This window comes from Sitophilus oryzae, unplaced genomic scaffold (genome assembly GCF_002938485.1).
Source record: "Sitophilus oryzae breed Bouriz unplaced genomic scaffold, Soryzae_2.0 scaffold_1576_pilon_pilon, whole genome shotgun sequence".
NCBI lineage: Eukaryota > Metazoa > Arthropoda > Insecta > Coleoptera > Curculionidae > Sitophilus > Sitophilus oryzae.
Genome location: NW_022146254.1, coordinates 4,646,576 through 4,669,034, shown reverse-complemented (window position 1 = coordinate 4,669,034; position 22,459 = coordinate 4,646,576). Strand labels below are relative to the sequence as shown.

Genomic DNA, 22,459 nt, shown 5'->3' with positions numbered 1-22,459 from the left:
CTGACTCATCTCCATCAAAGGGCAAGAGAGGGAGCGAGAACCTCTCACCTCTTCTCCGACAGGGAGAGAAAAAAGCCAGGATGGAAAGCCGTCCAACACCGGGAGGCAAGCAGAGACGTATCACCAGCTTTGCCGCTATTGCTGGACAAGTGAAAATGGCGGTGCTGCCAAAGGATTTCCCAGAGGTTGCTCTGACCACCCATCAGCAAATGTCTCTAGAAGAGGCTATACTGGACGAAGTAGTGGCGATCGTATCGCAACACAACGATCTACAAAATGTGAGTCAGCTGCGTTTTGCGGGGATACACTTTCGGGTGGGCATGATCCTCATAGATTGTGTATCTCAAGAATCGGCGAATTGGTTGGTGGAAATCGCACCTAAACTTAAAAATTGGAAAGGGCCGGAACTGGTTGCAATGAAGGGAGAAAACATCTCTAAAGGGGTGGCCATCACGGTCTTTCTGCCGAGGGGCAAGGGGAAAGACACCACCTACCTGCTGAGCCTTATCCAGAGTCAGAACTTCAATGTAAGGACATCGAGTTGGCGAATCATCAACTCGAGGAAGGAAGGTCATGGTCAGGTCCTCACAATAGGAATTGACCTCAAATCCAAGGAGGAAATAGAGAAAGAGGGACATATCCTCTATTATAGATACGGGACTACACCTGTATCAGGTCTAAAGAGAGACCCAGCCTCCACCTCACGGGTTCCTCAGCCGGAGGCAAGCTCCTCGACTGTGAAGGGCGGCACGGAGGGCCAAACTCCAACTGTGCAAGGGTGTGTACCCTCGAAGGAAGAACTGTTATCAGAGGAGGATGGGAAATACCCTGTCCCCTCTACAACAGGGGTATGATGGGTTATAGACTGTGTGATGACTCAAGGAAGGGGAGTAAAATAGATCTTTAAGGTTGCAGTGATTAACCCCCCCCCCTCTTATCATGCATGGTGGAGGGAATCGACATCTTATTTATTATTTATTCTACAATTTGCGTTGTTTAAAAGTACTAATCTAGAAGGAAATTGTATCTGAACTTAAATTAGTAGTGACACTATTAAGACTTCCTTTATATTAAGAATTAAAAAATGAACGTTTTTTGTACGAGTATTTAAAGTGTTTTGTCGATAAATTCGCTCATATACATATTATCTTCCTGTCATACATCTATGCAGTTTATGTCTGCATATAAACGAAATCTAACCCGACGCACTGTCGCTCACGGACCCTGTATACTCTAAAACAAGAACTACTCACTGAAATGATTTATTTGAAAAAGATCAATAGCGACAAAGCAGGAGATATCAATAATCTTACAGTAGTTCTAATATTACAATCTTATATCTAAGAATAGTAGATATCTAATTTTAGTTTTATGATTATTATGGAAGACTGCAATTATATTCTTTAAATAGAAAATTATCTGAATAAGTTTCTCACAGGTTCAGGTTCAAAGTCTATATTACTATATATTATAACTTTAATATAAAACTATGAATAAGGATGATCTTGTCTGCAAAAGGTCATCACTAATTGATAATTAACATATATATTATAACATTGATCTTTTTCTTTATGATAATTCTGCTTCTAAAAGAACAAGGTCTCGTAAAAATGATATAGAGCTCTAGATATTTCTTTTTAAGTTTTCTTCTAAGAATTATACTCGAATTTCTGTAAAAAGTAACTGGAAATAATATAATAAAATTAAATATCTCCATTTGTTCTATCTTAACCATGGATTTTGAGGTCTGGGTTTTAAGTTATAAATAACATTTAATATTTCAATCGTAGATTAAAAAACTTATTAAGTTACAACACAATCATGAAAAATATCAGATTTAAAAATATCAGTTTTTAATTTATGGTCATATGGAAAACATTCGATAATCAGTAAAAGGAGGCGTATTTAAAAAAATCGCTTGGACAGACTTTTTTCGGACAAGACAGTTTGGAAATCAAATGGTACTTTCAGTTGGTCATCTTTTTTTGACAAAAAGTTTTGTGCGGGTGTGCCATGGAATGTGATCAAAACCAACTTACTAATTATTTTAAATGCAACACCCTGTACATTGTTCACTTCTACTAGTGTTTCTGAAATATTAAGAGCTGGTCGTATCACTTAAAGTCGGGTTCAAGTGAACTCTAAAAAACACTGAATCGGAAGTAGTTAGATATATTTTTCTTGCAAGTAGTATGTAATATTATTATATTTTTTTTTTAAATCACCCTTGGGCCATTTAGTATAGCAGTATAGTAAAATTACACTAATAAGCTAATTGATTTTGACTTAATTTGCTACGGTTAAAATACAAAACACTAATCCGATGATAGTTATTTTGGTTCTGTCAGTTCTGTATAGCACTATTTTAGAATGCACAGGGCTGTAAACTCGATGTTGATGTGCTGATGGAGCCTCTCTTCATGTCTTAAGGCATATTTATTGATGGCGTTGTCGACATCATCCAATTTTAAGTCCTTATGTAGATTGCCATTGCTAATGTACAACGGTGAGTCAACAATATCCCGTAGTACCTTGTTTTGGAATTTTTGGATAATATTTAGGTTCAAGACTTGTTGATAAAGCAAAATCTCATTATATTATATTGACAGGATTGACTGTCGCACCAGTTTGTAGTAACCAATTCATTTTCCTATACTTTAAGTTCTTCACATGCGATTTCCACCTTAGTTTAGCTTCAACTATCATGCCAAGATATTTAGTTGTATTTTCGTAAGGAACTACTTGTTGATTTATACTGGGTGTTCCAAAAATAAATATCTCGTGAGGAGATTCCTCACCTAAAAATAATATCTATTTGTTTTACGTTTTGGGTGTATATTTATGTACTAAATGAAGGTCTTACTAATTTAATAATCGTATATTAAAGTGAAAGTAAATTAACAAAACATATCAACTTATAATTGGATAATAGACAAGGACAACAATATGTCTGAATGACATCTGTCTAACAGGTCGTGGCTACAGGCACGTAAGACGGAACATTATAAAGTCCATATTCAAACACTATTTTCATATCAACATAGGTCTGATTCTAGTTTGTTTCGTAGCTACAGTGTGTCAAAGTCTTAATATTTTTTCGATTTATTTTAATTTTCTTCCAAGTACTTTTAGTAATTCAGATGAAATTTGGAGGGTAAAAGTTACCATAAGTGCTACATATTTTAATGCTAAAAAAGTGTCGATAAATTCATCAAAGACGTGCATATGGGTTATCACTGGAATATTAAAAATGTGCGCTACTGACTTTTTTGCCTTACTTTTGCTTTTGTGCGCTACTGACTTTTTTGCTTTTGATATCAAAATTGTGTAGGCCGTTCAATGCAAATTAAAAGTTATTTCTTAATATTTTGTCGAATTCGGCCTCCTTGATGAGATAGCAATTTTTTTAATTACAATTAATAATATTAAAATAAAAATTAAATTAATAAAATATTACTATTAGTTATTATTACTATTAGTCCAACCTACAGCAATTTCAAATAAAAAAATACTTGTATTTAAGATAATTACAGAAAAAAATTATTTTAAAAAGTTTTAACATCCTGTAACTCTAAAGCTATGATTTCCATACCAATATGTATAGGATAGAGATGAGCAGAAAATCGCAAACTGCGATTTAATCGCAGCGATTGTAAATTCGCAATCGCAACCTGTGATTCCTTTCCATAACAAACTGCGACTTGCGATTGAAACATATATCTGCCGATTTTGGATTTTTAGGCAACCAATATTACACCAGTTGCGATTTGCAATCGCAGTGGGCACGCGAACGAAAATCACAGCATTGCGATTTTCGTTTGCACCGACGGTGCATCGACACGGCACTGAGAAGCCGAACGATGAGCTGGGAACATAGACAAACAGAAAAATTAAAAGACTGCCAGAAGACATACGACGCGCAGGCAAATGTACCTGTAGCGCATCGACGCAAGTGCCGAAATACGTCCATCTAGCTATCTGTGTTTCGACACTAGTCCGTTAGTCTTAGCATATTCAGAAAGAACACGCTAACCTCCAGCGTTGCCAATTTGTGGGGAATTCCCCAAATTTTGGGGAATCCGGAGCCGATTGGGAGTTTTGTGGGGATTTTAGCAATAGGGGGCGAAAATAAGGGGAGTTTCAACATTTTATTGCTGATTGAAAATGGCGTAAAATTTTTAGCTTTAAAAACGGAGCGGGACGATATATCTTTCCCAACTTAAAAATTATAATCTGCTTTTTACTTGTGCTTCCCTTTGCAAATGCTTCAGTTCAAAGAAAATTTAGTGACCTCAAATTATTTAATGACTACTAGGCAGGCCTGGATTAAGGGGGGGGCTATAGCCCCAGGCCCCGTCATTGAGAGGGGCCCCCGAATCAGGAGAATTTAATCGAGATTAGTTAAATGAAAATGTACATAGGTATTTAGTCTTATTAAATATATTTTTGAGGTTCAAGTTAACGTCTCCTTTCTGCTGCAATGGCTAAACTGGACGGGACCTACTTGTTTACGCGGAATCCGAACCGCGGTCCTCGGCCATATCATGGTCAATGGCCTACCGACTTAGGAAGTGTCTAAATTAACTCTTTCTCACGAGATATCCGATCTCATCCGGCCTTGAACCGGCGTGAATGAGCAGTGTGTATCAATAGATTTTACACTTTTCCCTTTTGGGCAACGATGCAAAGTTTCGATGCAAAGCTTCGAACCGGTCACCCGTCCATCCACTAGCATCGTCTTACGTCGCTTAACTTCGGTGTTCTAATGGGAACCGGTGTTTCGACGTAGCTGGGCCGTTGCCCCAATTTTATATATTGCAATATATTGCAACAGACAACTTGTTATTCTCATAATGTTAAAAACACTGACTCTTCTTTTTTTTTTTGGGCGGCAACACACTTTCCCCAAAAAATATCAAGAGTGCTGCATAGACAATGGCTCGTTCTTCTTTTTAAATTTTTCGGGATGGATGAATTACCGAAAGCCGAAAGCGCTAGGGGAATTACTCAGATTGGAATCCTCTTTTTTATTCTATTTGATTAGTAATTTTTGCATAGCGCATCTATGAAGTAAGCGATTGCGAATAATAGATTTAAGAAAACAAGAACAATAATACGTTTATAACTGTGTAGTGTATACCAGTATTTTAAAAAATATCATGTAGCAGAAAATATCTTAGTGGATCTGCTAAACGTAAGGTAGGAATCAGTTTTAGCCTTATTATGCATTTACTTGATATGACCATTTATATAATAATTTTGGTATTGACAATTAAATTAATAATAACTTTTTTAAGTTTTCTTCTTTTAAAAATAAGCGCATTAATATATTATAAGTACCTTGGTATTTACACCCTCTTTGCTTGCACCCCTTTGACGGCACTATCACCCTAAAAATAATTTTAAATGGAATAGGGGGTCGAGTGATACCTTGTTTTAAAGGTCTTTTGAGTCTTTTTATATCTGTAGAGTTTGAAGTCTCTATTGCCATTCGCGTTGAATGGTAACGCCACTACTTTTTAAATAAAATTAATATTATTTTTGAAATCCCCATTCAATTTACAACATATTTTATTTCTTGACTTTTTTTGTCCGACGCACCATTTTTGCGTAAAAAAATAAACACCATTTTCATGCATAACCAAATCGCTAAAATGTTACCATAAATTTAAATAGCAAAATTTGTAAAACGGCAAATTTAAGTTTAAAAAGATTTTTTATTTTCCAAAAACTTCTTTCTATGAACATAGTACGAACTATGTTCAACCAAAACTAAATTATTGTCGTTTTTCAAATTTTACCATTAAAATTTACATTACCATTTTAGCGATTTGGTCACATGTATGAAAATGGTTTTTATTATTTCAAGCGAAAACGGTGCAATAATATTCAATTCAATAATATTTTGGTATTATAGTAAATAGTATAGTAGTGGTATAATAGATATTAAAAAAGATCGATTTTTTTTCTTAAAAGTTTAACACCCTGTATTTTGAAAACGACGCATTTCCGACCATCAGGCTGCATCCACACTATCCTAAAAACGGCGTATCGGCGTAACGACCTTGAATAGATGTCCAGTAATTCTATTGGCTGAAAAATTCATCTGTCAGAAATTTTATCTGTCAAAAATTTCTGCCAATAGAATTACTGGAAATCGATTCAAGGTCGTTACGCCGATACGTCGTTTTCAGGATAGTGTGGATGCACCCTCAGTGTCCCATCTCAAAACGTTTATTTTGGCGAGATCTACCAACCTTTAGATTTTGGTACAATAGTTTCGGAACACTCTGTATTTTTAAATCTGCGAAAACTTAGGGATATTTTAAATTAATTTAAGATATAAGAAGAAAACCTAAAGAAAACTTTAAAATTGCCTAAAGTAACAGACTTTTTTAGTATTTGCAAAACCCTTTCAACGTCAAATTCTGAGTTGAATAAACACCAAGATCATGAACTGCCTTCCTGTTCAACTTCAAGCAATATTAGTTTAAGTGAAAATAACAGCAATGAGGAAAAATAATCCGACCTGGGGGGCCCCAAGGGTAGCCCCTAGCCCCGGGCCCCCTAGGACCTTAATCCGGCACTGCTACTAGGGAAGGGATTAAAAAACAAGGAGGTAATTTACAGTTTAATCTCTCTAACATATATAATAAATATTGTATTTTTATTAAAATTATTTTTTTTTTGTTAAAATAATCATATGGGGAATTTTTGGTGAATCGGGACATTTTTCTCCCAAATTGGCGAATTTAATTTAGATTTGGGTAGTTTAGAAAATTGACATTGGCAACGCCGCTAACCTCATTCTTTTGTTTGTTGTTTGTTCAAAAACCGGCACGCGGCGTAGTACAAGGCTTGATCATTTTTTAAGATATTTTTGATTGTTAATTTTATTTTTGTGCAAACTAAACAGTTGTTTTTTATTAAAAAATAGCAGACAAAGGTAAGAAAGGTAATGTCCATGCAGAAGTTTTTATTTCACAGGCTATTCTTTCTAGAAATTATACCATCCAGCCCTCCTATTTAATTATTAAATAAAAGTGTGAAGGAGATATCAAGGGCTATTCTGTTAAAATATCATCCGGCCAGTCTAGGCCCTGTTGTGAACCAGAAGGTCTGCTAAGTTGGATGTTGGATATAGAATGGAAGGAATATCATGGCCGAGAACAAGGCATAATTGTATGTCCCTTGATGTAGGGGGGTAGGTTTGTTTCTAATAGGTAGTAAAACCAAAAATTCTACTGTGAATCTTCATATTCTAGGCCTGTAAAGATAAATAATTCCTGGAGCCATCTCGAGGTATAGTAAGTACTCAAGTCGGAGCGAATCAATTGGTAGCACGTTGAAATAAAATAATAGCCATCATAAAACTGTAAATATGGATATAACTAGTACAATGTAGCTATTTAACTGTAAGTACAATGTAGCTAGATATTTAGTAGAGTAGGGGTATTATAAATTAACACAAAATACAATAATTGGTCATTGTTTCCATTCCCATTCAATTCTTCCCATTTAATCGTTTTCCCATAAAAAAAGGAAAATTAAAATTAAGAGTGCCCTTAACCAAAAATAGTGAAATAAATGGAGATAGTCAAATTTTATATTAGCGTGTAAGACTTTGAATAAAAAGGTGTAAAAGGATTATAAATGCTGTATTTATATCCTTTAGTATCATGATAATATAAAATTTGAGTAGGTATCTCCATTTATATCACTGTTTTGGTTAAGGGCACTTTCTTAGTTTTAATTGCCTTAAAAATAATAAGTATAATAATAATTTAAATCTCCCGCTCTTTCATAGTTCGTACCTGTAGCCAAGTAGAGGGCGCTAAAAGCGCAATCTCCCAACATTTTACCACGCGATTCACCACTCTCTAAACTATTAACTTTCTCTATGGCTGGGAACGAAAATCGCAATATTGCGATTCTCGTACGCACCGGCTGGCGGCGGCGCGTCATCAACACGGCAGTGGGCAGGCGAACGAGGAGCTGAACGAAAATCGCAGCTCATCCCAACATTGCGATTGCGATTTTCGTTGGCACCGGCGGCGCGGCATTGGGAGTGGGCACGCCAACGAAGAGCAGCGATTGTGATTTTCGTTCGCAGCTCTCAACACATCGGCCTAGACTAGATCGCAAAATCACATTCGCAATCATGGAAAATAGGCTTATATATGTTTATATACCGCATAATATATATATGTATAATTTTTTAGTTTTAAATTTTGATAATAGTTTTAGATTTATAATATAATTATGGATTTAGAAGGTTAAAAAATTCTTGTTTTCGGTTATGACTAATTATAGTTACAGTTGCTCCCAGGTAATGATTCAGGTAAAATAATTCATTCAAGGACAGTTTTGGATTCAAATTATAAAAAAATATCTATTTTTATCCTTTATTTACTAGAAGATATAGATCACGAAAAAGAAACAGCCCTTTCTCTTTATTTTTTTTGTTATATGTATATTATATTATTATAAACATTTTTATAACAATCCATAATATAATATAATTTTCTAAACAATTGTGGATCGGCTGCTATGTTAATTTAAATACATCCTTTACAATCAGTTTTTTTATTTTAGAGAAATTTCAAATATAATAAAATGTGATATTGTCCTTTTATTTATCTAAAAGTTCGAAAGTTTGCACTTGCACTGGACGGGCCGTATCAAAGCCGTCGGCGTCGGCTTCTTTTGAGTTACATATAAAGAAAATGTTTTTAAAAGAAAAAAAAAAGATAAAATAAACAGTTTTTTTTCTCGTTATCTGAATTAAGGTTGGCGGCAACCTTTTTTATAATAAATTTTTCGTTAGTATACCTACAGACTGTCTAAAAGCACATTCGAATATTTTGAACATTTTATGTATTTTTTTCCCTGTTAAATTTATTCGGTCTATTCTTATCAAAAATGTTTAAAAAAGGAAACGAAGTTATTTGTGGTTTGGTTTGGTTTGGTTTGATTTTTTTTGGTAATTGATGAAAATTTTGCAAAATTGCAATATGTGTGCAGAGCAAAAATATAATAAAAAACACTTTAAAAGGCATATGGCATCGAAACACCCAACAGTTTCTTTGTAAGATTTTATTAAAAAAAAAATTATTCCCCTATTTATTCTGTTTTTTCTCAAAAATTTTGGGATTGAGCTTCCCAGTTTACAGCGTACTAATTTAAAAATATCAAAATCGCAATCGCAGGTTACAGTCGCAGCGATTTACAAATCACAATCGCAGTTTCAACTGCGATTGGAAAATCGCAGTTTTGCTCATCTCTAGTATAGGAACATTTTTTCAATTTTTTTTGATGAGTCAATGAGTACTTATTTTTTACTTTCGCAAGTTAATGATATTAATTTTTTTAAAGGTTGCTATTAAACTTGGATCAAGGCAAATGAATAACATTGTGTTATCTCATCAAGGAGGCCGATATCCACAAAATATCAATAGACAACTTTTAATCGTCATTAAACTGCTTACACTATACTCTGTTTTTTTTCTCAGGTAAGATTTCGACAGACGATGACAGAAGAAAAGTAGATGACGTCCCAACCAATCTATTTATTTTACTAAAAAAAGTTTCTAATAATTTTTAAGTTATCTATGGATGGGTTTAAATATAAATCCGTCATACGTCGTGTCTTGTTGTTTTTAACCAGTTTTATTGGTTTATTTAAAAAATGACACATCGTATTTCAATTTTATTGGTTTGACGGAACGATGAACGACAAACGGACGCCGATGCGTATGAACTCGCCTTTAGATTTTTGTAATTTTTGACGCTTGTCAAAGTCTTGCCAAATTATAGGTTATAATTTTGTGTCAACTTTTGTTGAATACCTTGCGTTTTGGAAGATGATGCATTTTGATTCGTATTATTACGTGTGTTTTGTGTCTTTTGAAGTCAAGTGGAGGAAAAATCGAGTGAAAATTAACTGTAGACCCAGAGCACAGTTTATGGTTAATACTCGCTGCTCAGGCAGGAAGTCTTAAACCAATGAAGTTGCCATCGATAAAGTTTGTATACCATTTCGTCGTAGATAAGTGCATCTCGTATATGGTAGAAGGATCAAACTAAACACATACTAAAAACTGGAGTAGCTGTAAAATATCGACATCACACGATAGGTAAATAATGGATTTTAGTACTACAGAAAAATAATGTCAAAAGGTTTAAAAAAATTAAGATTAAAGTTAATTAATCAGCCTTTAAGGTATAAAATTTGGTAGGTGTTATTATTAATAAAATAGTTTGTTTTATTTACCTATGTTGTTTTATTTATTCTTGTGGAATATTACAAATTTGTATTTGTACATAAGTTATATTGATAAATATAATCATAAATGCGGGTAGTTTCATAAAGCTTGAAAGTAAATAATAGTTCTTTTTTATATTTTTTTGGTATGTAGTGTCTTGTTCTTGTTTGTTTTGTATTAACACATACCGTTTTTATTAAATAAAATAACTCGATTACATTTCTTCAGTTTTATACAGTTTTTTTCACAATATTTTGAAGTAATCACCATAGATAAAAGAAACAAGTTTAGATCGGAAAGTGCCCATAAGGACAATGTAAACACTATTTGGCGCTATTCTTGCAACGGTCGCGACCCAAAACTTTTGAAAATTTCGGAGCGGTTCGGCTTTTTCCGGAATTATATCGCCAAATATTGTTTATTCAAATTTATTATTATTTTCGTTTAAGTTTATAAATAAAATACAGTGTGTTGCATACAAGAAACTTTATTTTATATCAGGACGCATATATGAAATACCTATGAAACATTGGAAACCGACGTTATGCCACGATCCACGATGTTTCTTGCAGTTCACAGTTCACAGCACAGCTTTTTAAGTTTTTAATGCCACTTTTTCACAATTATCACCGGTTGGAGTAAATAAAACTTGAATTAAACTCACAAGATAGCAATAATTACTTTGAAAATGGACGCTATAAACACTTTTCGGAATTTCTTTAATGAGAGCGGTTTAGATTTTGAAAGATTATTATGATTTTTGAAGATTCTGACTTTGACAAGAGAAAATTATTTCTGTTTTTGTTTGCCGTTGTTCTTAGCGACCGCTATCGCAGCGCCAGATCGCGTATAACGGTCGCGACCCAAAATAATTTCGCGACCCAAAATTTTTACGGGCTTTCCAATCTAAACTTGTTGCATTTATCTATGGTAATCACTTGTCATCTTGTCAATCAAATTTTAAATATATCCTGCTATGCGTTCCAGTTGTACCAACTTATTTCTTTGTAAAATAAAATAAACTACTTTGAAATTAAAATGACAGACACATCTATCACTGTCAAGGATCTTCTCGTTGGACAGACTATATCTCGCTAACAAGAGAAAAAAAAGTCAGTGGAGTTCATGATTTTTTAAAAAAATATTCCAGTGAAAACCCATATGTACGTCCCTGGTGAATATGTCAACAGTTTTTTAGCTTTAAAATATGTCGCATTTATAGTAACTTTTATCCTCAAAATTTCATTAGAAACGCTAAAAGTACTTTGACGAAAGTTAAAATAAATCGAAGAAATATTAAGACTTTAACACCCTGTAGCTACGAAACAAAGCAGAATCGGACCTATGTTGACATGAAAAATAAATTTTATTTTTTCGTCAAAAATCTCCCCACGAGAGATGGCACATGTTTTTTGAAACACCCTGTATATACTGGCTTGTACTCGATTAGTTTATTACTTAATTTAAATAATTTCTGTTAACTATTTTTCTGACAAGCAGTTAACAAAAGCCACACGACTATAAAACTGACAATAGGGAACAGTACATGAAATTAGAATATTAGAACACTAAAATTTCCGAAGAATCCAAAAATTGACTGGTATACAGGATGCTACAAATTCGAGGTACGAGCATTGGTAACTCGGTAACCGTAATAGATACAAACCATGGTTAAATTGGGGCAAAGTTGCGCTTTGGGATGCTCATCAAGATGCCATCAAAAAAGTTTTAATAATTTCAAGGATTGCTGAGTTTTTTGGAAAAACGAATTTTTTTGAAAATGAATTTTATTTTTTCCTGTCCTTACTTTTAAGAAAATCAACTAACTAATTGCACATTCTCATAGCTAATTTATAAGGGCTATCTGATCAATAGTTTGTCTGTCTGAAATAGTTTCTGAAAAATAAAATTAATTTTCTTAAAAAGGTCCGATTAAATTTATATCTCCGAAACTAAAGTTCCAAGAAAAGTCGTAATATATCTACAAATTCCTCGACAAATTCATTTACCCACTAGTAGATATAAAAAGCATTTTTGGTAAACTCTGTCTCAAATAGTTTCTGAAAAATAAAATTAATTTTTTTAAAAAGGTCCCTTTAAATTTATATCTCCGAAACTAAAGTTCCTAAAATGCAGGTCCGTATTTAAAAAAATTAAGTTGGCCTCTGTATCTCACAAATTATCAGCTAATTTAAAAATCTAAAAATACTCTCAGATACTCCCTAACAAAGTGGCTATGAGAATGTGCCATCAGTTTTTTGATTTTCTCAAAAGTAACGACAGGAGAAAATAAAATTCATTTTCCAAAAAATCAGTTTTTTCCAAAAAACTCAGCAATCCTTGAAATTTTTAAAACTTTTTTAATGGCATCTTGGTGAACATCCCAAAGCGCAACTTTGCCCCAATTTAACCATGTTCGTATCTATTACGGTTACCGGGATACCAATGCTCGTACCTCGAATTTGTAACACCCTGTATAGTGTGTTTATTTAAAATAATAAAGTTGGTACTTGTCACATACGTATTGTTACATGACACACCTTGTAAAAAAAATTTACAGGAAAAAAACCGCAACTTAAAATACCAATCGACGTACCCTAGCCTTTTTTTCAAACATGCTCCTATTTACTTATTACTGAATTTATTCCATTTGTCTGATAGATAGACATAAACTTACATGTAAAAATATGCAGGTAGCTTAATAAATGTGGTGTTTTTTAAGGAACCAACCAAACATCCCAAGTAGCAAATTTTATTTTATAAAGGCTGTATAAACAGCTATGTGATAATTTTTATAGGATACCTCAATTCATATAACGTGCTATATGACCGTAATATGATAGCTTTACAACCAAAAAAGGCCCATTTTTATACAACCGTTTAGTAGTATAGAAGTTCTATAAAAAGGGTATACAACTCTTATGCAACTATTTTACACAGCGTTATATGACTATTATAAAACTAGTTTTATTGTGTATTACGTGGTCACATCTAAGAAACAGAACAATAAAAACATTTGATCATTTAGCGAGGTACAAGAGTATTTTATTTTTTACCGAAGAATATTAGGAGCAAATTATATTTTAAGCGTGTCGTAAAATGAATCTAGGGGATGTGGATTGTTAAAAAGGAGACTTTACTCGACAATGAAAATGGCGGGTAGAGCCAGAAGGTACAACAAATACGTAATATAAAAATTCATTAATAGGGTTTGAAAAGTAGGGACAATTTTTGTTGCGCCGAAAATTTTACTGGTAGATTATAGGTATGTATTTGGCAAAAAATTAAAGCGCTTTAATTTCGATTAAGGTTTACATATAAATTTAAACAATAAAATAAAATAAAATTTTCAAAAATTCTTGTTTTTAATTTAATTAAACACTTTATTACTGTATGTGGGAATCTTATCACAAAATAGTTCTCAAAAATAACATTTTACAATTTATTTTGATGTTTTTAACTTTGCTTCATATAATAGCGGCCATAGGCCATACAAAAATTCTGCCTTAAACATGGCGAATTATAATGCAACCATTTTATTATAAATGAATCCCTTAAATGAGTCTTCGTTGTAAAATAAAACGGTATAGGATAAATATCTATCATTACGCAGAATTTCCAGGCACTATAGAACTATTTTGGACATATTGAGATTTGTGACAAATAGATGTTGCCAAATCTCATTTGATTAGTATTTAAACTAACAAACATGATCAGATTTTCATGGATTCATCACGCAATGCGTTTCATGCGTGCTCGACGAGTGAGCGGCATCCTAAGGACTTGGAAAAACAACAATAAAACAATTCAAACATTACTACAGTAAAACTTTTACATCAACGTGGCAACAATGCTTTGAAGAAGGCAGACAACCCGAGAGATTTTGGCTTTTGAGAACCCAGGGAATTCTCGGGATTATTTGCCGTAATTTCGAGGAGTTTTTTCTTACATGCTCTTTATAACTACCACTGCGTTTCTTAACTTTTTTCCAACTTTGTCCAGAATTCATAATAGCTGTGATTGATTATACTCGTACGTAGATACTCGTACGTAGATATTACTTTTGCAACAACAACAATAACAAAATAAATAACTAGGTATACCATTTAATTTAAAATGAGGTTATATTATACATTACCAGTTTCATAATGCAGATATTACAGCGAATTTATTTTGTTAATAACAATTTTATCATATACGGCTATATCACTGGTGCTGTATACAGCACCGTAGTTTAACGCAATAAAACATTCTATCATATAACGTAATACAACTTTAATAAGACAAGTTTAAGTAACTATTATATGATCTTCTGACTACTGGTTATATGAATATTATAGAACTCTTACATGGTGGGTATAAGAGTCTAATAAAATAATATATTTGTTATCATATAGCATTGTCTTATTAAGTGTTATATCATACTAAAAGAAATTATCGTTTAATGCGTTATAGGATACGTTGTAAAAACTACTAGAAAATAGTTTAATATGACAACTTTTATTAAAAAACAGAATGGTCGAAATCAAACGCTTAATAAAATCAAGCAGTCCTTAAGACAACGCTATTCGACTGTTACAAAATAATTCAATCCTTTTAGAATTTCTTTTTGCTACTTGGGATGCCCTCATTGTGTCTGTGTTTAACTTGCCTGTATCTAAGATTGGTTCTTAAAGCGCTTAAGTCAGAAATTTCGTTTCCTTCCAAGCGTATAGTCTTCGTTTTAACCGGAAAAGTATCGGGCAATGTCCGGAATCCTCTGAAAGAACAGTTCACCTCTATGATCGGTTCTAGGACGTCCGTGTTCATGTATGTTACGCACTTCTCCAAATGACAGGAACAGTTTGGCGTACATGTTTCGGCGGTAATCTGAAAATTAAATTTCATTAATTTAGGATAATTCTAAACGGGCAGTTAAAACGCGGCAGTTTTGTAGGCTGATGCGGAGAAAACATATGCTTTTAAATCTAAAAAGTTTTTGCTGTTTGCTGCTTCCCAATTCGGCAAGGAGACGGTGAGTAGCGGTAGTTACAAAGATTGAACAAATCGTTCGTTTGAACGAGTATTTAAATTTAAAATCAAGGGTGAAAATCGATTCACCACTTAGAATGCGGTTTTTTCAAATGGTACAAACATCAAATCGCAGGAAGACCATGGGCAAAAAAACAAGCGATAAGAAAGTTATTTACACAAAGAAAATGACTGTGTTACATAAAACATGTACCGGGTGGCCAACTAAGAATGGACGCAGAAACTACTTATCGTATAACTTTGGGAAAAAGATTCTAATAAGCAAATCGACCAAGAGAAATCGCTGGAAATTATTTTCAAGTTCGAAAAATGCCCGCTAGAGGGCGTTTCTCTCATAGCCAATCAGAAAACAGGGTTTTTCTCAAAAATATGCAGGTGAAGAAGTATTTTAAATATTACTATTGTAATCATCGAGAAATTTGTATTTTTTTTTATCTAGAGTATTTTGCTCTATCTCATAAAATAAAGTAGTGGGGGAAGGTTAAACTTGCTTTTATTAAAATAAGGATAACTCTGGTTTAGGTTAAGCGATTTAAACAAACTAGGGCTCGTTTAAAAGAGCTTTTCCTCCTTAATGAGTATACATTTCTCTCCAGTATAAATACTATATTTCTCCAGTATAAATTTTGTTTCCACAATTCTTTTCGTGGTAGCTAGAGGGCGCTGTTTGACATCATAACAGATATTGCGCTTTTGCGTAAAAAAATTAAATAGGAGGCTATATTTCTCTTTGCACAGTTAAATAGAGCACAAAATTTGCAAAATATCAGCGCAAACCGCAACTTTCTATCTTCTCTCTAACCGCAGATATTAAGAGAACAAATCATGTTAGGCTGCCGCTTAGGATTATATATATAGTCTAAAAATTATAGTAGTAGGCTAGGAAACAAACAGAGGTAAATCGGTTACGTCAAAATATCAAAACGTTTAAGTTCAGTTTTCATGCATCCGAATTTCGGGCGTTTTAATTATGTTTTTCGTTTTTAAGTGTGGTAGTTTTTAGAACTAATTCTATTTGTTGGCAAAGTAATAATAATAATGGTTATCTATACTAATATATAAAATCGTTAAGTGGCTGACATACTGATTAATCACGATCCTGCTCAAACCACTGAACGTAAGAAGCTCAATTTTGGCATATAGGTGGATTCTAGGGTGTAGAGGTTCGATAAGAAGGAATTTTTCGAAATCCCATTTCCAAGGGGGTGAAACCACCCCTCAAATATTACAATATTTTTTATTTAAAAAACGGTCAAGTTTCCGAAAAAACGCTTAAACACGTATATTTTATTTTGTTTTTTACATATTTTAAGATTTTTTAAAAATGTATACAGGGTGTTTCGAGAAATCTGGTCATTGATTAATCGCGATCCTGCTTAAAGCGCTTGACGTAAAAAGCTGATTTTTGGAAAACAGATTGACTTTAGGGTGTAGAGGTTCGATAAGAAAGGATTTTTCGAAATTCGAATTCTAAGGGGGTGAAACTATCCCTCAAATACTAAAATATTTTTTATTTAAAAACCGGTGCGTTTTTCGGAAAAACTCTTAAACACGTATATTTTATTTTGTTGTTTTATATATTCTAAGATTTTTTATAAATTTATACAGGGTGTTTCATAAAATATGACCACTGAGTAATCACGATTCTGCTTAAACTGCTTGACGTTTAAAGCTGATATTTGGCAAACGGATTGATTGTGGGGTGTAGAGGTTCGATAAGGAGGGGAATTCTCGAATCTCAAATTCCAAGAGGGTGGAAACGCCCCTGAAATATTACAATATTTGTTATTTAAAAAACGGTTAGTCTTTCGGGAAAACGCTTGGACAAGCATTATTTATTAGGTTTTTTACATATTTTGAAATTTTTTAACAAATCATACAGGGTGTTCCAAAAAGTTGGTTAATTTCTTAACCACGATTTTTTCTGCTTAAACTGCTTTACGTAAAAAGCTTATTTTTGACAAACGGAGTTTTCGCAAGTCAAATTCCAACGAGATGAAACTACCCCTCAAATATTACCAAGTTATATAATAATATCACCATATTGTTTTTTCGCATGCTGACATAAATGTGAGAAAACTTTATCCAGTTTGTATGTTAATGGAAATTCTTGCTTTGCTTTATCATCACCATTACAAATGATTAATTCGACGCTAACGAAGTCGCTGGTACACGCTAGTTTTTAAATAAACGCACTGTGTATGATTTAACATTACTCTTATTGTCAAAGGATATCGACTGAAAAAGTAATTTACGAACGTCATTTACACTGGTTTCTTTCCCTTTATAAAATTTTGAAGTTGTATGGCCTGCTTTATTATTTTGGTATGCAATCCGCCTCTGTGCACGACGTAATTTTTATTTACTAATTTTAGCAGAGCTTTATTCATATATCCTAGAGATGGGGAAAATCACTAATTTTGTGCAAAAGTTCCTAGTGTCAATATTATATTAAATTTAATATTTTTAAATTATTATCTATAATACTTTAGGTACGTTTATTATGCTTTCCTTAGGTTGAATTACTTAACAAATTAGGGTTATATTACTAAAAATAACCAATAACTATTTAGAATAGTTGTAGTTTTATTGTAAAGTTCAGATTAGTAAATCTGTTATCAATAATTGTAAAAATTGTCCATTATTGTTTCCAATATTGTCGATCATGTTAGAAAAATACATAAAAAGTAAATTACTATGTATGTCCTATTTTATTAAATAGTGTATAATCGAAAAAACGGAAGACAAAGACGGTTGGGAATGACAACCGATAATAATTTTGGCGAAGTCAAGCCTTAGACGTGATTTACTTGGTCTGTCATCTTCTCTATTTTTTAATAACGCCATACTCAGCCTTACGATGCAATGGTTGTAGGTTGAGTAAAAATTATTTTTAAATGGTGTAAATGGTTAAAATTCGACAAAAAATAATGTTTTGGAAATATATTTGTTTATACTTTTTTAATATTTCTATAATTAGATTTAACTTTTGACAAGTTTTATGTCAATTTATGGTAAATGATATCAAGAGAGTGACCTCGCCAAAATTATTATCGATTGACATTGTATACTCGGTATACCCTGTATGCTCGGTTAAGCTAACAGCTATGCTAAACTCCGCCGAGTTGAAAATAAAAACATTTTATTATTATCAATAGCGTGTACCCGCGACTTCGTTCGCGTCGAATTAATCATTTGAAATGGTGCAGCAAAGCAAGAATTTCCATTAACATACAAACTGGATAAAATTTTCTCACATTTATGTCAGCATGAGAAAAAAAACAATATGGCGATATTATTATAACTTGGTAATATTTGAGGGGTAGTTTCATCTCGTTGGAATTTGACTTTCGAAAAATCCGTTTGCCAAAAATAGGCTTTTTACGTCAAGCAGTTTAAGCAGAATCGTGGTAATCGTGTATGATTTTTTAAAAAATTTCCAAATATGTAAAAAACAAAATAAATTATGCATGTCCAAGCGTTTTCCCGAAAGACTAACCGTTTTTTAAATAACAAATATTGTAATATTTCAGGGGCGTTTTCACCCTCTTGGAATTTGAGATTCGAGAAACCCCTCCTTATCGAACCTCTACACCCCACAGTCAATCCCTTTGCCAAAAATCAGCTTTAAACGTCAAGCAGTTTAAGCAGAATCGTGATTACTCAATGGTCATATTTTATGAAACACCCTGTATACATTTTTCAAAAATCTTAAACTATGTAAAACAACAAAATGAAATAGACGTGTTTAAGAGTTTTTTCGAAAAACTCACCGGTTTTTAAATAAAAAAATATTCTAATATTTGAGGGGTGGTTTCACCCCCTTAGAACTGGAATTTCAAAAAATCCCTCCTTATCGAACCTCTACACCCTAGAATCAACCTGTATGCCAAAATTGAGCGTCCGACGTTGAGTGGTTTGAGCAGGATCGCGTGATTAATAAGTGAGTCAGTCACTTAAGGATCTTATATATTAGTATAGATTCCCAAGCCATCTATAACGCCGTTTTTTTTTCGATCATACGGTATTTGTAATAAAAGATAGCTCGGACTAAATATTTCATCAATAACTTTGTGTATTAATTAACTTCTTAAGTAATTCTTTGAATATGTCGTTCAATTAGACCACCCCTTCCTCTTGAACAATTTCACATTTCTGAATATAAAGTTAAATTTTAAATATACATCAAAGTATTAGATTTTCAAAGGATTATATCAAAGTTGCCTAGTAGCGCAAACTTTTTTCAAGTTTGTTCTGAAAGAGAGGTACACGAATTTATAGGGGTATAATATATGAAAAAGGTAGTGCAAAAAAGTTAGATTTTCTATTAAAAATTAATATAATATAATATCTTGTAACGAAAATTCGAGCAAAAATTAGATCAGAAATAGACTTAATTTAAATGACAAAGAAAGTTTAACCGAATACTTAGTTTTAATTATCTGCTGATGATGCTAACTTGGTTATAGCAAAACGCCCGTCCAGTGTAACATTAAAGTGTTTTGGTGTATTGTGGTGAATTAGTGTTTTATTTTGTTATAAATAAGTGGATAGAGAAATAAACTGCAAATAACGAAATAGCCAACAACAATAGACTAAACTAGCAATTATATAATTATTGAAGACTCATTAGATATAAAGGCTTAGTTGCTTTAATTGTTATTTTTTAAGTTTTTCAGATTTACAATATTAAAAAGTAAAGAGGGGAAGAAATTATTATAATACTATTATTTATAACATATTATATAAAAATTTATATTTATTATATTATAATATACTAGCGTGTACCAGCGACTTCGTTCGCGGCGAATTAATCATTTGTAATGGTGATGATAAAGTAAAGCAAGAATTTCCATTAACATACAAACTGGATAAAATCTCTCACATTTATGTCAGCATGAGAAAAAACAATATGGCGATATTATTATACAGGGTACCTACGGCAATAGTGCGTCGGTCATCTGTAGCTCCTAGAATAAAAAATTTGAGAATTTTGTTTAAGTATGTACCTAAAGTATGTACCAGTATGTATTTTCGGAAAATATTTTAACTTCTATAGGGTGGCTCAAAAAAGTGTGAGTGGATCTGGATGATTTTTTTTAAATGGAACACCCTGTATATTATTGCATTTTTGGTTTTCATTTAAAAAAAATCATCCAGATCCACTCACACTTTTTTGAGCCACCCTATAGAAGTTAAAATATTTTTCTGAAATACATCCTAGTACATACTTTAGGTATGCACTTAAACAAAATTCCCAAGTTTTTTATTCTAGGAGCTACAGATGCCACACGCACTATTGCCGGACCCTGTATAACTTGGTAATATTTCAGGGGTAGTTTCATCTCGTTGGAATTTGACTTTTGAAAAATCCGTCTGCCAAAAATAAGCTTTTTACGTCAAGCAGTTTAAGCAGAATCGTGGTTAAGAAATTACCCAACTTTTTCGAACACCCTGTATCATTTTTAAAAAAAAATTCAAAATATGTAAAAAAAGCAAATAAATTATGCTTGTACAAGCGTTTTCCCGAAAGACTAACCGTTTTTTAAATAATAAATATTGTAATATTTGTGGGGCGTTTTCACCTTTTTGGAATTTGAGATTCGAGAAACCCCTCCTTATCGAACCTCTACACCCCACAGTCAATCCGTTTACCAAAAATCAGCTTTAAACGTCAAGCAGTTTAAGCAGAATCGTGATTACTCAGTGGTCATATTTTATGGAACACCATGTATACATTTTTAAAAAATCTTAAAATACGTAAAACAACAGAATAAAATATACGTGTTTAAGAGTTTTTCCGAAAAACTCACTGGTTTTTAAATAAAAAATATTCTAATATTTGTGGGGTGGTTTTACCCCCTTAGAATTCGAGTTTCGAAAAATCCCTTCTTATCGAACCTGTACACCCTAAAGTCAATCCGTTTTCCAAAAATCAGCTTTGTACGTCAAGCGCTTTAAGCAGGATCGTGATTAATCAATGACCAGATTTTTCGAAACACCCTGTATACATTTTTAAAAAATCTTAAAATATGTAAAAAAACAAAATAAAATATACGCGTTTAAGCGTTTTTTCGAAAACCGTTTTTTAAATAAAAAATGTTGTATTATTTGAGGGGCGGTTTCACCCTCTTGGAACTGGAATTTCGAAAAATCCCTTCTCATCGAACCTCTACACCCTAGAATCAACCTGTATGCCAAAATTGAACTTCTTACGTTGAGTGGTTTGAGCAGAATCGTGATTAATCAGTGTGTCAGTCACTTAAGGATTTTATATATATTAGTATAGATTATATAAAAAATATGTTTTTATTTATTAATATCTCTGAAATTATCAACATATATTTAATAATATCTTAGGATTATGTAAAGTGATCAGGAAAGGAAGATAAAAAAGCAATAATATACAGGGTATACCATTTAAAAAATCATCCCAATCCACTCACACATTTTGGGCCACCCTGTAGAAGCAAACGCATTTTTCTGAAGTACACCGAATACATAGCTTAGGTTTTAACTAATACAAAATGTCTAAGTTGTTTATTATAGGAGCTACAGATGCCCGAAGCACTGTTTTACCTGACCCTGTATATACATATGTTGACTGTTTATAAATAAAATCAATGATTAACATAAACCTGCTATTTTAAGCTGTTATTTATAACAGTCTATTATATTAATAAAAAAACAGCTTTTGAAAAATAAGTTTTGAAATGTAACTTTCGAAAAAGAAAACTAAAGGGGTAAAAGAAAACAAATAATATAATCCATAGAATAGAGCTAAATTGAAATAACATACATATCTAGCAGTAACAAAAATGTTTTCTATCTTACCTTTCTGAATTGGGCGATAGCCAAGAGTGGTTTGTTATTATGTGGCATTCGAAAACATTTTAACTCCGGCAAATCTCGGAACACTGATAGATCTAAATCCAATATCCATTCTAAGCTTTTCGAACAATTCCATTTATTACCTAAAATGTAAATATCTGATACTCATAGCTGAATATACATGTACAGGGTGTCCCACTAAGAATAGCTCTCGGCTGTATCTCGGAAAGTCGTAGAGCTTGCGGAAAAAACATTTATAACTAAAGGGGCTATGAGAAATTGCTGGAAATTATTTTCAAGTTTGTAAAACGGCCGCTAGAGGGCACAACTGC

At 32.7% G+C, this 22,459-nt stretch overlaps 1 protein-coding gene across 1 annotated transcript in view; it reads right to left on the bottom strand.

The window, feature by feature from the left end:
* Positions 1-22,459, bottom strand: part of LOC115879080 (protein singed wings 2) — a 118,373-nt gene that overhangs the window by 6,025 nt on the left and 89,889 nt on the right. Inside the window, exons 4-5 of the mRNA XM_030895725.1 lie at positions 22,131-22,270; positions 14,917-15,134 (exon numbers count right to left, since the gene is read on the bottom strand). Of these exons, the coding sequence (XP_030751585.1) occupies positions 14,917-15,134; positions 22,131-22,270 (358 nt within the window). The remainder of the gene's footprint in view (positions 1-14,916; positions 15,135-22,130; positions 22,271-22,459) is intronic.